Source organism: Microcaecilia unicolor, chromosome 3 (genome assembly GCF_901765095.1).
Source record: "Microcaecilia unicolor chromosome 3, aMicUni1.1, whole genome shotgun sequence".
In the NCBI taxonomy this organism is placed as follows: Eukaryota; Metazoa; Chordata; class Amphibia; order Gymnophiona; family Siphonopidae; genus Microcaecilia; species Microcaecilia unicolor.
In genome coordinates, this window is record NC_044033.1 from 218,861,788 (window position 1) to 218,876,129 (window position 14,342).

The 14,342-nt window shown below is 45.2% G+C and overlaps 1 protein-coding gene across 1 annotated transcript in view; it reads right to left on the minus strand.

Moving 5' to 3' along the window:
* The window catches only part of LOC115464978 (E3 ubiquitin-protein ligase TRIM39-like), a 47,713-nt gene extending 34,137 nt beyond the window's left edge, over positions 1-13,576 (minus strand). The window contains exons 1-2 of the mRNA XM_030195372.1: positions 13,551-13,576; positions 4,018-4,729 (exon numbers count right to left, since the gene is read on the minus strand). Coding sequence (XP_030051232.1) covers positions 4,018-4,638 — 621 coding nt within the window. The 5' untranslated portion in view covers positions 4,639-4,729; positions 13,551-13,576. The remainder of the gene's footprint in view (positions 1-4,017; positions 4,730-13,550) is intronic.
* Between the last annotated feature and the right edge of the window lie 766 nt (positions 13,577-14,342).

Genomic DNA, 14,342 nt, shown 5'->3' on the forward strand with positions numbered 1-14,342 from the left:
TTCCTGGTGGTCACCTATAACTCGCAGGTGAAGCCACAAAAATGTTCTCAACAAGAATCAACAACCCATTCTGGACAATGATGCCAGGGCTGTTCCCTCTAAGCTGTGCGGAAGTTGTCCAACTGCATTGCTGCCAGTAGGGTGTGGTATGTCAATATTGTGTTTTGAGGACCAGATGCACAAAGCTTACCTTGCTATTTACATTTAGCCAGTCTAAAGCAAATGTTTACGTAGCTAGGAATGCACAAAGGGGTTATCCGTGGTTCTAACATGTGCCATTAGAAGCCACCAAGAACCCCATGCAAATGTATTACAATGAGCTCATTAGTATTCTAATGAGCTCATTCGTAATCTAATGATTATTCCAGGGGATGCCCAGCTGCAGAGCAGCCCTAATTTAACAAGCAAATTTTACAGCTGCTCTGGAGCTGTCGGAGAGGAGAAAAGCACAAGCAGGAAGCTATAAAGGCTGCCTGCTTGTGCTTCCTACCTCACCTCCCGGTGCCACACCTTGAATTTAAAAATAATTTTCCCCCCTCCAAAGGGACACCACCTTGTAGTGGTGGAAGGCTTCTGTGTTTCAATGACTCAGAGGGCTATGCTGAAGGGTTACCCATATCAGACAGGCCTCTGAGGAGAAACCAGACAAAGAGTGTCCCAAACTAGGGAAAGTGGAAAGATGGTGACCTGAAGCTCGTACGCTCAACGGCCCAGCTGACCTCTGAAGTTCTGTCTTTGTTTACTTGAAATTTCCTCTCTGCAATTGCAGTTACCTTAACTGAGAGGAAGGGGACAATCGGGGGTCAGCCGCTGATGGCCAGCGTTTTGTCCCCTGTGCAACAAGTGTGGGACTGCTGCGTGACGAGCTGCCCACAGATTACTAGGTTGGTGAGTCCTTTGATTAGCGCAGGCGAAGGAGCGTCGACGCTCTTGGACCTGGAAACAACTTCATTGCTCCCGAATCATTTAACCACCATGTCCAAAGGAGTGGAGGAGTGAGTTAGGAGTGTATGCTGAAACGGAAGTGCGGTGCCACTCCTAAATCCGCAAGAGCTATCAGCTTGGAGCTTTTTGGCTCCCGTGGAGGTTACATTGAATATCATCTGGAAGGCGCTCCAGGACCTAACGGTGATAGTAATTAAGTTTGCTTCCGATATAATCTTATTAGTGAGCCACATGGATAATCTAATCGAATCCTTTGAGAATGAAACATTGATACGGCAAATGAAGTTCTACAGGAGTAGAAAATGGTTAAGATTTTGAAGATGATAATAGACCAGAAAAATTTGAACAAAATGAATATTATTACAAATGATTAATATCGAGATTGTTGTTTTCCCAGAGTTCCGGGTACGATTCCTAAAGTTTTTTCCTCTGAAATGATTCCTCTTAGTATATTTATTCAAAAGGAGTGAAGCCTGTGAAACTGGGATTACCTTAATCAGTGGGAATTGGATTAGAGACTCAAGTGTTTGTATTGTTAAATAATTTCTGGTTTTAAAAGAGAAAACATGAAATCAGTTGTATTATTTCCACTAATATTGGACAATAAGTATGTTTCCAACCGTTTTGGGTTTGAAGAAGCCAACCAGACGATCAATGTGGAATAATGATTCAGATAAATAATAACTGGGGATAATCAGTTTAATACCACGTTTTCTTTGTTTACTGTTGTTTAATTGAGCTCCTTGTCTTGTTTCACTCTCCCTATTTTGTGGTCTAAGGAAGAGTATAGAATTACCTGATTGAAATAATTCTTGTATTATTTTGTCTGTATTTCTGGCAAGTTATTTTAGTGCTTGTAAAATTAAATTGTTATAAATAAAATAAAATAAAAAAATAATAATAATAATAATAATTTTCCATGGTGGTCCAGTACACCACAAACACCCCCCACCCGCATCTTGTTATTTCACTGGTGGTCAAGTGGACCCCGATCCCCCAATCTTTTTAAAACTTTCCCTGGTGACCACGCCCCCCCCCCCCCATGACCCTGGAATGTGTTTTAAAAATTTTCCCTGGTGGTCCATTGGACCAAACCACTTCCCCTGCGCAGGCACACAACCCTCCCTCCCACACCCGACCCACACCCTCGCCCCTTCCTGTACCTTTACAACAAGGTAGAGGCAGGAGGGCAGGAGCAACGGCTCCCTCCCTTGGGCGTGTCCGGAACAAAATGGCGGCACCCAGGCCCTGCCCAGTGCATTTTGGGATGCACTGGGCAGGGCTAAACACCATAATAGGGAAAAAAAACCTCCATATATGGTGTTTACAGTGCATCTCAGGAATACACTGGGCAGGGCCTGGGCGCTGCCATTTTGTTCCGGGCAGGCCCGAGGCAGGAGGGAGGACCTGTTGCTCCTGCTCTCCTGCCTCCATTTTGCCGGAAAAGTTTTTTAAAAGGTTCCGGGGTCACGGGGGGGGGGGGGGAGTTTAAAAAAAGATTGGGGGGTGAGAATCCACTGGACCACCAGGGTAAATTTTAAAAAACAGAGGAGGTCCAGTGCATCAGCTCAAACTCACAAATAGCGAGGATGTACAAAGGGGGATCCGTGCAGCTCATTTGCATGTGATCCCCTTTGTGCATCACCGACTGTTAGCGATTCAAGCATCAGGGCCTCAGTTGCTAGGGACAGGCAGGTTCCCTGGAGTTCTACAGAGCTTGCCTGTCCCTCACTATTGACAATGTAATAGTGAAACAGCACCTCCCTCTGGCAGGACTGCAGGTGGAGGACTCCCCTCAGCATAGAGGGGATGCCACCCGCTCACAGGCCTTGGGTAGCACTCAGCACCCAAGCCTCAAACAGCAGCTAGCCTTACGGAATTTAAAGGGGGTTTGGACAGATTCCTGAGGGAAAAGTCCATTGAACATTATTAATTTTTTTTTGGGGGGGGGGGAGGGGTTGCCGGGTTTTTGAAGCCTGGATTGGTCGCTATCGGAGACAGGATGCTGGGCTTGATGGACCTTTGGTCTGTCCCAGTATGGCGGTGCTTATGTACTTATGTACTTTCTAGGGATACACACTCAACATTTCCCATGTGGTTTTTAACATTGTTCAATAGTGGGTGCAGGAACCCCCCATCCTCTGCTGAAATTTCATACTCTCTAGTCTGCAATTACTGCTCAGCTTGCCATAGCTGCACACACTGCTGTTGGCTGAAAGCAAAGGCATGCAGAGGATGAGAAACCACAGGAAGTGTGAAGAGGAAATGTGTTTTTCTGCCCTTGAAGAGGGCGTCTCCAGTCCCCCAGCAACAGCAAGCGGGGAGAGAGCTACTGAATGCGGGGATATCATAGGATATACTGCGGAACTGCATTTTTTATAGCAAAAAAAGGTGCTGGTACTCAAATGCCAGGCCACCCTTCAGGGTTAGGGTGACCACTGAAAGACCCATCCCTCAATAGCCAGGCCCCCTGCAACCAGTCACAGAATCTATGATAAGGCAGAATTGGTGTGTAGGCCTGAGCTGTTTCATTAAAACCTGGGGACCATGGGTCAATTTTAGCAGACAATGGAAAAGGTGCCAGTACTCAGTACTCTCTCAAAAAAAAGCCCTTTACTGGGGTAAAAAGCAATGGGGGGGGGGGGGGGGTAGATATTTAAAGTGATTTCAATGACCAGAAATAGCTTCTGGTGACTTAAATCGCTTGTCCAGGGCTAACTGGACCTATTCAGTGGCTCTTAACCAGACTGTGTTACTGAAAATACCCGGTTAGTGCCTAAGCTGAGACCGGCCATTTGGGGGTGGGGGGGGGGGGGGGGCGGGGGAATTGCGGGGTGGATTTGGCGCTGCATATCAGCACTTAAGCAGCTAGGATAACCACTTAAATAGGACTGCATGAAACACTTAACCGGTTAGGTTTTCGCCGCCTGCATATACCCAGAAGTTCAATGCCGGAGTCCGGACATGACCCCTATTTAATTTCTGGGGATAACGCCAGCATTGGCCAGCAAAATGTTGAATGCCAATGGCTAACCCGTAATGGCCCAAAGCCTCTGTGAATTTCACACATACCTTGTATTTCTCCACAGCTTCTTCGATGGGAATGAAAGAATGCAACCTGTGATCCCGAGATTTGCTACACACCACACAGACTGGTTTACCATCCTCTGAGCAGAACAGCTTCAGTTTCTCCTCATGCTTCTTACACCGATTCTTCCTTTTTCGTTTCGGGCCAGATTTCAATAGCTTCACTTTCTCTTCATGCTTGTTACACTGATTCTTCCTTTTTCGTTTCCTGACAGGTTTCAATAGCTTTTTCAATAAGTATATGACATTTGCCAGCTGCCTGTTACGTCTGAGTTTCTTTTGCTGAAATGTTGAGCCGCACTGAGGACAGGGGAAGTTTTCTTCTAACCCATTCCAGGACTGAGTGATACAGGAGCAACAGAAGTTGTGTCCACAGTCTAAAGTCACCGGATCTGTAAAATAATCCAGACAGAGAGAACAAAAAGCTTCATTTTGCAGACAGTTCCCTGCCGCCATGCTTCTCACAGGGAAATAGAGAAAGGTTTCGGTTTCTCTCATTTCCTGATTTTTTTTGTTTACAAGACAGAAAAAAAAAAAGTGTGCTTCTCCGTCTGTGATAGGGTTCTCTCTCTCTGAGATCTTTGTGTCCTGATACATATGAGTCATACTCAGAAATCCCAGGTTTGGATTACGAACCTCCAGGCAAAGGATGACAAAGTAAGGAAGAATGTAGAGAAGATGAATTTAACCCCTTTTCCTAAAAAAAAGAAAAAAAGTATTGACAATTTTTTTAAACTCTTCCATAGAGTTCAATATTTTATTTTTTTTCCATATTTTTATTAAAGGTTTTTCAGAACATAAGACAGAAAAGTAAATACAAAAGCAAACAAAAACAACACTCCACGGTAAATAAGCTTAAATAAAGATCAGAACAACATTGTCATTGTTCCATGACAACACCTTTAGACAAACATCCTAGATATAGAAGGTCAAGTAGTTCAATATTTTAGATTTCAAGATTATAAAAGCAGGAGTGGCCTAGTGGTTAGGGTGGTGGACTTTGGAACTGAGTTCAATTCCCGGTACAGGCAGCTCCTTGTGACTCTGGGCAAGTCACTTAACCCTCCATTGCCCCATGTAAGCCACATTGAGCCTGCCATGAGTGGGAAAGCACGGGGTACAAATGTAACAAAAAAAAAAATACAAACAGGATATTTCAAATTATTAGTACATTCTGTGGAACTATATATAAATGATGAACATTGCTGAAAATACCAATTATACAAATACTTCTTGATCTCTGTTTTTGTTTATTAAACACTTACTATGCTGCTAATCATTTCTATAGCATTACTAGACATACGCAGCACTGTGCACATTATAGATGCAGGTACTTTCTCTGTCCCTAGAGGGCTCAGAATCTAAGGGCCCCTTTTACTAAGCCGAATAGGCGTCTACGCACACCCAACGCGCGCCAAAATGCAGTTACCGCCCGACTACTGCATGGCTCTAGCCGTAATTTCATTTTTGGCACGCGCCCGATACACGCGTTTGGAAAACACTTTTTATATTCTGATGTCTGTAGCGGACGCGCGCCAAGTGGCATCTGACACACGTAGATCATTACCGCCCAAATTCTTTACAGCTAGGTCTATTTCTGGCATTAAGGTCTCAGACCCAAAATGGACGCGCGGCAATTTTGATTTTTTTTTTCTCTTACATCCATTTTCGGGGGCGGGGAAGAGGGCTTTTTTAAAGGTGCGCTGAAAAATGATTCTGCGCGAGCCCAAAACCCGCACCTACAGTACCGCAAGCCATTTTTCAGCACGCCTTTGTAAAAGTATCCCTAAGTTTTTTGGACCTGGGGCAATGGTGGGTTAAGTGGCTTGCCCAAGGTCACAAGAAGCTCCAATGGGAATTGAACCCAGGTTGCCAGAATCAAAGAAACATTTAGAAAAGAATGCCCATTTTTCGATATGTGAACAAACCACACGCACACACATACCACACAAAACATGCAGGTTACTAAGCAGGGTCTGTGCCCCCAAAAATCAGGAAAGGACTTTTAAATTTAGAGGACGATTCCTCCTTGCAGAGCAACAGCCTTTTACATATTCCCTGGGGTTCTATATATGGCGCCTTAATTTCCTTGTGGAAATCGAAGCATATTCTATAACAATGCACGTACGTAGCTTAATTGGTTAACTAGCTAATCAGCGCTATTAATTGGATGTTAACAAGCAATTATCAGCACTAATTGGCATTAATTAAAATTTACGCACAGAACTCACTAAGCATATTCTGTAACGTGATGCGTGTAAATTCTAAGTCACATAGTTGAAAAGTAGGCGTGGTATGGGTTGGTCATGGGCATTTCTAAAATCTGTGTGTTATAGAATACTCTCGCTCTGCGCATAATTTACGAATAGGGATTTACACTAGGTTTTAGCTGGTGTAATTAACCGTGACGAAATTGAGTCACGCGGAGCAGCACTCGGCGTAGTCTATAATGTACACCTAAGTTAAAGCATATTTTATAGAATACTCTTAAATTTCTGCACGGAAATTGAGGTACGGTATATAGAATCTAGCCCATAGGTTATACATCTGGCTGAGATGCAACATTTATACCTGTTTTTTCTATATCTAAATCAGATGCATAAACTACTGAGTCAATGTTCAGACTCTGCGGTCAGCGCTTCATTTAAATATTGGCCACGGCATCAGTAGATGGGAATCAACGCGAACATCGGCAATTTGTTTCTTAACTCCATCACTTTGGAATTGTCTTCCTAAAGAACTTAGGCTTGAAGATTCTTATACTCATTTTCATAAAGCTTTAAAACCACATTTCTTTCGAGAGTCATTTGAAAAAAACGCTTAAAATAGAAATAAAGGGGAAAAATTTTTTAGTTTTTTTATTTTTAACAATGTTTTTATGATTATAGCTTGTGATATCTGTATGTGTGTTGACTTTTTGCAGTGCTTTTCTATCATAAATGGATTTCAGAGTATGTCTACTGATTGTCTTAATGTTATTTTATATTGTAAACCGTTCTGATTTACCTTTGTAATAAGTGACGGTCTAGTAAATAAATAAATGATAAACGATATCAGCCCATGGAGGAATGGCCTGATGGTTAGTGCAGTGGGCCTTGATCCTGGCTACCTGGGCTTGATTCCAACTGCAGCTCCTAGTGACCTTGGGCAAGTCACGTGGAGGGGCATTTTCGAAAGAGGCACCCAAGTTTTCCTGAGGAAGTCCTCGCAGGATGTCCCAGCGAAGGGGCAGGGAAACCCGTATTATCGAAACAAGATGGGCGTCCATCTTTCTTTTCGATAATACGGTCGGGGACGCCCAAATCACGAAATTTAGGTCATCCCTAGAGATGGTCGTCCTTAGACTTGGTCGTTTCTGATTTTCGGCGATAATGGAAAGTAAGGACGCCCATCTCAGAAACGAACAAATGCAAGCCCTTTCCTCGAGGGAGGAACCAGCATTCGTAGTGCACTGGTCCCCCTGACATGCTGGGACACCGACTGGGCACCCTAGGGTGCTCTGCAGTGGACTTCAGAAAAAGCTCCCAGGTACATAGCTCCCTTACCTTGTGTGCTGAACCCCCCAAAGCCCACTCCCCCACAACTGTACACCACTACCATAGCCCTTAGAGGTGAAGGGGGGCACCGAGATGTGGGTACAGTGGGTTTCTGGTGGGTTTTGAAGGGCTTACATTTACCACCACAAGTGTACCAGGTAGGGGGAGATGGGCCTGGGTCCCAGTGGCGTAGCCAAGGGTGGGCTTGAGTGGGCACAGGCCCACCCACTTTGGGTTCAGGCCCACCCAGTAGCAGCATACCTATGATGTGGCTAGCAGGGATCCCCAAGCCCCACCAGCTGAAAACTCCCAACAAGTGTCCCTCCTGCATAACTTGTAAGTAGCAGATCTTCGCTTGCAGTGAGCAGTGACATACATACTGCTCGCACTGGCCCCACAGCCTTCCCTCTGATGTATTTCTGCCTAGGCGGAAACAGGAAGCTGCATCAGAGGGAAGGGTGTGGGGCCAACATGAGCAGTGTATATTAGTTGCTGCTCGCTGCTGGTGAAAATCTGCTATTTAAAAGGTATACGGGAGAGGGGGGATGTTTGAGGACCCGAAGTGGTGAACTGGATAAGGAACTGGTTGACGGACAGACGCCAGAGGGTGGTGGTGAATGGAATTCGCTCGGAGGAGCGAAAGGTAAGTAGTGGAGTGCCTCAAGGATCGGTGCTGGGGCCGATTCTGTTCAATATATTTGTGAGTGACATTGCCGAAGGGTTAGAAGGTAAAGTTTGCCTATTTGCGGATGATACTAAGATCTGTAACAGAGTGGACACCCCGGAGAGAGTGGAAAACATGAAAAAGGACATACGGAAGCTAGAAGAATGGTCTAAGGTTTGGCAATTAAAATTCAATGCGAAGAAATGCAAAGTGATGCACTTAGGAAGTAGAAACCCACGGGAGACGTATGTGTTAGGTGGGGAGAGTCTGATAGGTACGGGCGAAGAGAGGGATCTTGGGGTGATAGTATCTGAGGATTTGAAGGCGAAGAAACAGTGTGACAAGGCGGTGGCAGTAGCTAGAAGGTTGTTAGGCTGTATAAAGAGAGGTGTGACCAGCAGAAGAAAGGGGGTGTTGATACCCCTGTATAAGTCGTTGGTGAGACCCTACCTGGAGTATTGTGTTCAGTTTTGGAGGCCGTATCTTGTTAAGGATGTAAAAAGAATTGAAGCAGTGCAAAGAAAAGCTACGAGAATGGTATGGGATTTGCGATACAAGACGTATGAGGAGAGACTTGCTGAACTAAACATGTATACTCTGGAGGAAAGGAGAAACAGGGGTGATATGATACAGACGTTCAAATATTTGAAAGGTATTAATCCGCAAACGAATCTTTTCCGGAGATGGGAAGGTGGTAGAACGAGAGGACATGAAATGAGATTGAAGGGGGGCAGACTCAAGAAAAATGTCAGGAAGTATTTTTTCACGGAGAGAGTAGTGGATGCTTGGAATGCCCTCCCGCGGGAGGTGGTGGAAATGAAAACGGTAACGGAATTCAAACATGCATGGGATAAGCATAAAGGAATCCTGTGCCGAAGGAATGGATCCTCAGGAGCTTAGTCAAGATCGGGAGGCGGGGCTGGAGGTTGGAAGGCGGGGATAGGGCTGGGCAGACTTATACGGTCTGTGCCAGAGCCGGTGGTGGGAAGCAGGACTGGTGGTTGGGAGGCGGGGATAGTGCTGGACAGACTTGTACAGTCTGTGCCAGAGCCGGGGTTGGGAGGCAGGGCTGGGGAGGTGAGGATAGTGCTGGGCAGACTTATACGGTCTGTGCCTGTGCCAGAGCCGGTGGTTGGGAGGTGGGGCTGGTGGTTGGAAGGCGGGGATAGTGCGGGGCAGACTTATACGGTCTGTGCCCTGAAGAGCATAGGTACAAATCAAAGTAGGGTTTACACAAAAAGCAGCAAATATGAGTTATCTTGTTGGGCAGACTGGATGGACCGTGCAGGTCTTTTTCTGCCGTCATCTACTATGTTACTATATGGCATGCAGGCAAGAGGAGAGACCAAATCACCTGTGGGACGGGGCGAAGTTCTTCTGCCCACTCAAAATTGGGTGTCTGGCTACGCCCCTGCTGGGTCCACCTGCCTGAAGTGCACTGCACCTACTAAAACTGCTCCAGGGACCTGCATACTGCTGTCATGGAGCTGGGTATGATATTTGAGGCTGGCAAAAAGTATTTAAAAAATTTTTTTTCAGGGTGGGAGGGGGTTAGTGACCACTGGGGGAGTAAGGGGAGGTCATCCCCGATTCCCTCCGGTCGTCATCTGGTCAGTTCGGGCACCGTTTTGTGGCTTCGTCGTAAGAAAAAAAGGACCAGATAAAGTCGTCTAAGTGTTCGTCAGGGACGCCCTTTTTTTTCCATTATGGGTCGAGGATGCCCATGTGTTAGGCACGCCCAAATCCCGCCTTCACTACGCCTCCGACACACCCCTGGGAACTTTGGTCATCCTCGCGACGGAAAGCAGTTGGGGACGCCCAAAATCGGCTTTCGATTATGCTGATTTCGGCAACCCTGTGAGAAGGATGCCCATCTTGCGATTTGTGTCGAAAGATGGGCGTCCTTCTCTTTCGAAAATAAGCCTGTTAGGGGTCCTTTTACTAAGGTGTGCTGAAAAATGGCCTGTGGTAGTGTAGGCGCAGGTTTTGGGCACGCGCAGATCCATTTTTCAGCGTGCATGTAAAAAATGCCTGTTTTAAAATTTTTGCCGAAAATGGATGTGCGGCAAAATGGCGCGCGTCCATTTTGTGTCTGAGGCCTTACCGCCAGCTATTGACTTAGCGGTAAGGTCTCAAGCATTAACCGGGTGGTAATGACCTACGCGCAAAGCTGACATGCGTGAGAAAATAAAAATTATTTTTCGGATGCGCGTAGCAGGCGCACACAAAAAATGAAATTACCGCAAGGGCCACGCGGTAGCCGGGTGGTAACTCCAAATTAGCGCACATTGGGCACATGTAGGCACCTTGGCGGCTTAGTAAAAGGACCCCAAAACCTTCTATTGCCCCAGGTACAAAAACTTTGTGAGCCCTCTAGGGACAGAGAAAGTACCTGCATATAACATGTACAGTGCTGCGTACATCTAGTAGCCCTATAGAAATTATTAGTATTATCATCTGGACATCGGTGTAGAATAACCAGAACCACAAATATCCAAGTAATAGCAATATTCAAAGCCATATCCCAGATAACAAACCAGATCACCTAGGATGGCGTGAATTAGGTTTGAAAAAATGCTGCATATTTGGACTTTTGATTTTTTTATATAATTTTTTATTGTAAATTTGTGACCGTTTATTTTATTGAAAAAGAAAATATCCCCCCAAAATGAAAACAATATGAAAGGATGTCACAATTAACATATCATTTATTTTATTTATTTATTTATTTATTTATTGCATTTGTATCCCACATTTTCCCACCTTTTTGCGGGTTCAGTGTGGCTTACAATATGATATAAATGATGGAAATACAATTTGTTACAACTTGGTTATGGATTACATTGTGTAGATTTAAGCGAGACAGTCAAGTAACGTTAAGGAATATAACAATGGAACACAGACATTGAAACATTGGAAGGGGACAATGGGAGGCTTAAAGGGCAATATTAAGGCATGAAGACATATGGTATACATATTTCTCTGAGTGGAGGTATGAGTGGTGTGAGATTACGGGGAGAGGATTGTAGAATTGAATGTGTGATGCATTAGTGAACAGTGAGTATGGACTTTATGTGTTTTGGCTCTTTCCGTATGTTTTTTCAAAAAGATGGGTCTTCAATACTTTGCGGAAGGAAGTTTGTGGATTGTTCTTAAGTTGCGCGGCAGTGTATTCCAAAACCGTGCTTATGTGAGAGAAGGTTGACGCGTGTAGCATCTTGTATTTCAGGCCCTTGCATTTGGGGAAGTGAAAGTCGAGGAAAGTTCGAGATGATCTTTTGGCGTTCCTGGGTGGTAAGTTTATTAACTCAGACATGTAGGCTGGGGCTTCGCCGTGAATGATTTTGTGGACTAATGTGCATACTTTGAAAGTGAAGCGTTCCTTGAGTGGTAGCCAGTGTAGTTTCTCTCTTAATGGCTTTGCACTTTCATATTTTGGTTTTCCAAAGATGAGTCTGGTTGCTGTATTCTGGGCCGTTTGAAGTTTCCTCAGTATTTGCTCTTTGCAACCTGCGTATAGATTGTGTGAAGGAAATGGTGACTCACCTGCTTATTTTCGAACGAGAAGGCCGGCCATCTTCCAACACAAATCGGGAGATGGCCGGCCTTCTCCTAAAGCTGGCCAAATTGGTATAATTGAAAGCCGATTTTGGCCAGCTTCAACTGCTTTCCGTCGCAGAGCCGGCAAAAGATCAAGGGGGCGCGTCGGCAGTGTATCGAAGGTGGGACGGGGGCGTGGTTAAGAGATGGCCGGCTTCGGCCGATAATGGAAAAAAGAAAGCCGGCCCTGATGAGCATTTGGCCGACTTTACTTGGTCCCTTTTTGATCACGACCAAGCCTCAAAAAGGTGCTCCAACTGACCAGATGACCAGCGGAGGGAATCGGGGATGACCTCCCCTTACTCCCCCAGTGGTCACCAACCACCTCCCACCCAAAAAAAATTATAAAAAACATTTTTTGCCAGCCTCTATGCCAGCCTCAAATGTCATACCCAGCTCCATGTCAGCAGTATGCAGGTCCCTGGAGAAGTTTTAGTGGGTGCAGTGCACTTCAGGCAGGCAGACCCAGGCCCATCCCCCCTACCTGTTACACTTGTGGTGGTAAATGGGAGCCCTCCAAACACTCCCCCCCCCAAAACCCACTGTACCCACATGTAGGTTCCCCCCTTCATCCCTAAGAGCTATGGTAGTGGTGTACAGTTGTGTGGAGTGGGTTTTGGGGGGGATTTGGTGGGCTCAGCACCCAAGGTAAGGGAGCTATATACCTGGAATCAATTTGTGAAGTCCACTGCAGTGCCCCCTAGGGTGCCCGGTTGGTGTCCTGGCATGTGAGGGGAACCAGTGCACTACAAATGCTGGCTCCTCCCATGACCAAATGCTTTGGATTTGGCCGGGTTTGAGATGGCCGCCATTAGTTTCCATTATCAGCGAAAACCAATGGCGGCCATCTCTAACGCCAGCGATCTCTAAGGGCAGGCCAAATGTTGAGATTTGGCCGGCCCCGACCGTATTATCGAAACGAAAGATGGCCGCCCATCTTGTTTCGATAATACGGTCGGGTACGGCGCTTGACGGGGCCGGCGTTATAGATGGCCGCTCTTATAGATGGCCAGTCCAATTCGATTATGGCCCTCTCAGTTATCTAAGCTATGACGTGTCTAAACCTTTGTAAGGTAACAAGAAGTCTGAGCTCTTTATGAGGCTCTTACATTTGGTGCCCAGATACAAGATTTGGTTGAGTTAAGTTGGAACCCCAAAAGTGCCCCATACTGAACAACATGATTTAACTGTGGGAGAACATGCTGAGGCTCACCCAGAATTAATAGTAAATCATCTGTGTACGACAGCACCTTAAAGGAGAAACCGGTCAAAATGGTAGGTACTATTATAAAGAACAAAATTACGGAGCATATTCAAAAGCATGAGACAAAACCAACATGGATTCAGTGAAGAGAAATCTTGCCTCACCAATCTATTACATTGCTTTGAAGGGGTGAACAAACACGTGGATAATGGTGAGCTGGTTGACACTGTGTATCTGGATTTTCAAAAGGCATTTGACAGAGTACCTCATGAAAGACTCCAGAGGAAATTGGAGAGCCTAAACTAGTTCCTGCAGTGCCTGCTGGAGGCTACCTGTTAATGTTTGGTACAAAGTTCTAGTTTTAAAACTAGGGAGAAAAAGAGTATGGAGATTAGTTGATAGTTTCATTTTTTTTTAAAAATATTTTTATTCTGCCTATCATTAACCTACAGTTCCTCCCATAAACTCCAATCTTTAAGTTCCCAAAGCACAAAGCAAAATAATGTTCACTTACCAGAGAAATGTCCTTTTCTCGCAGAACTTCTCAGAAAGAAAGTTCAGTGAGACCTTTCCTCTTTTATATAGTTTTGAATCCATTACTTTTCTGCTGCAGCCACACCTTATTTGGCCATTTTTCAGAATCCTGATTTCCCTGTGGGCACGACTTTTCCTGTTTTTGCCCACTGGTGGAATTTAGGAATATATTATTTGTTTCAACTCCTGAATGATGAGGGTAAGTTGTTTTTGCGCATTTACAGTTGTATTATATCACTGCATTAGGGTGGGCTAACCACAGTGAAGAGATGTATAAGACACTCTTAACACAGTATTTACCTTGGCATCTCAGAATGTGGTGCCCTTCCATTATCATCTTAGATATCTTTTAGACTCTACTGAGGACCTGTATTACAGTAAAATAGCTATTACGTGGTCTGTGGAGCTGACTGCTGATCAGCTTAAGAACTGTATGTTGGGAATCAAACGATATTCTCCCTTCGTTCGTTTTTGAGAATTGCAGTACAAGTTTGCCCTGTGACTATATCTCCCTTCAGAGCATTTCGAGTCTCATTCGGCCTCATGGGGGCATGCCCAAAATGTTGTCATGATCCTGCCGTTTTAAGTCGCATGTTTTGGGCCTGCACCCTGATCACCAATTTCTGGTCCCACTTATTATCTATGGTTCATCTTCAATGGGGCCACCTGGTAGCATTGCATCCCTTGGTGATTTTTGATGTGTTCCACCATTTGCTACCTTCCTTGGGGGAAAAAGTGATTCTGCTGTGTTGGCGAGAGCCCTTTGTTACCA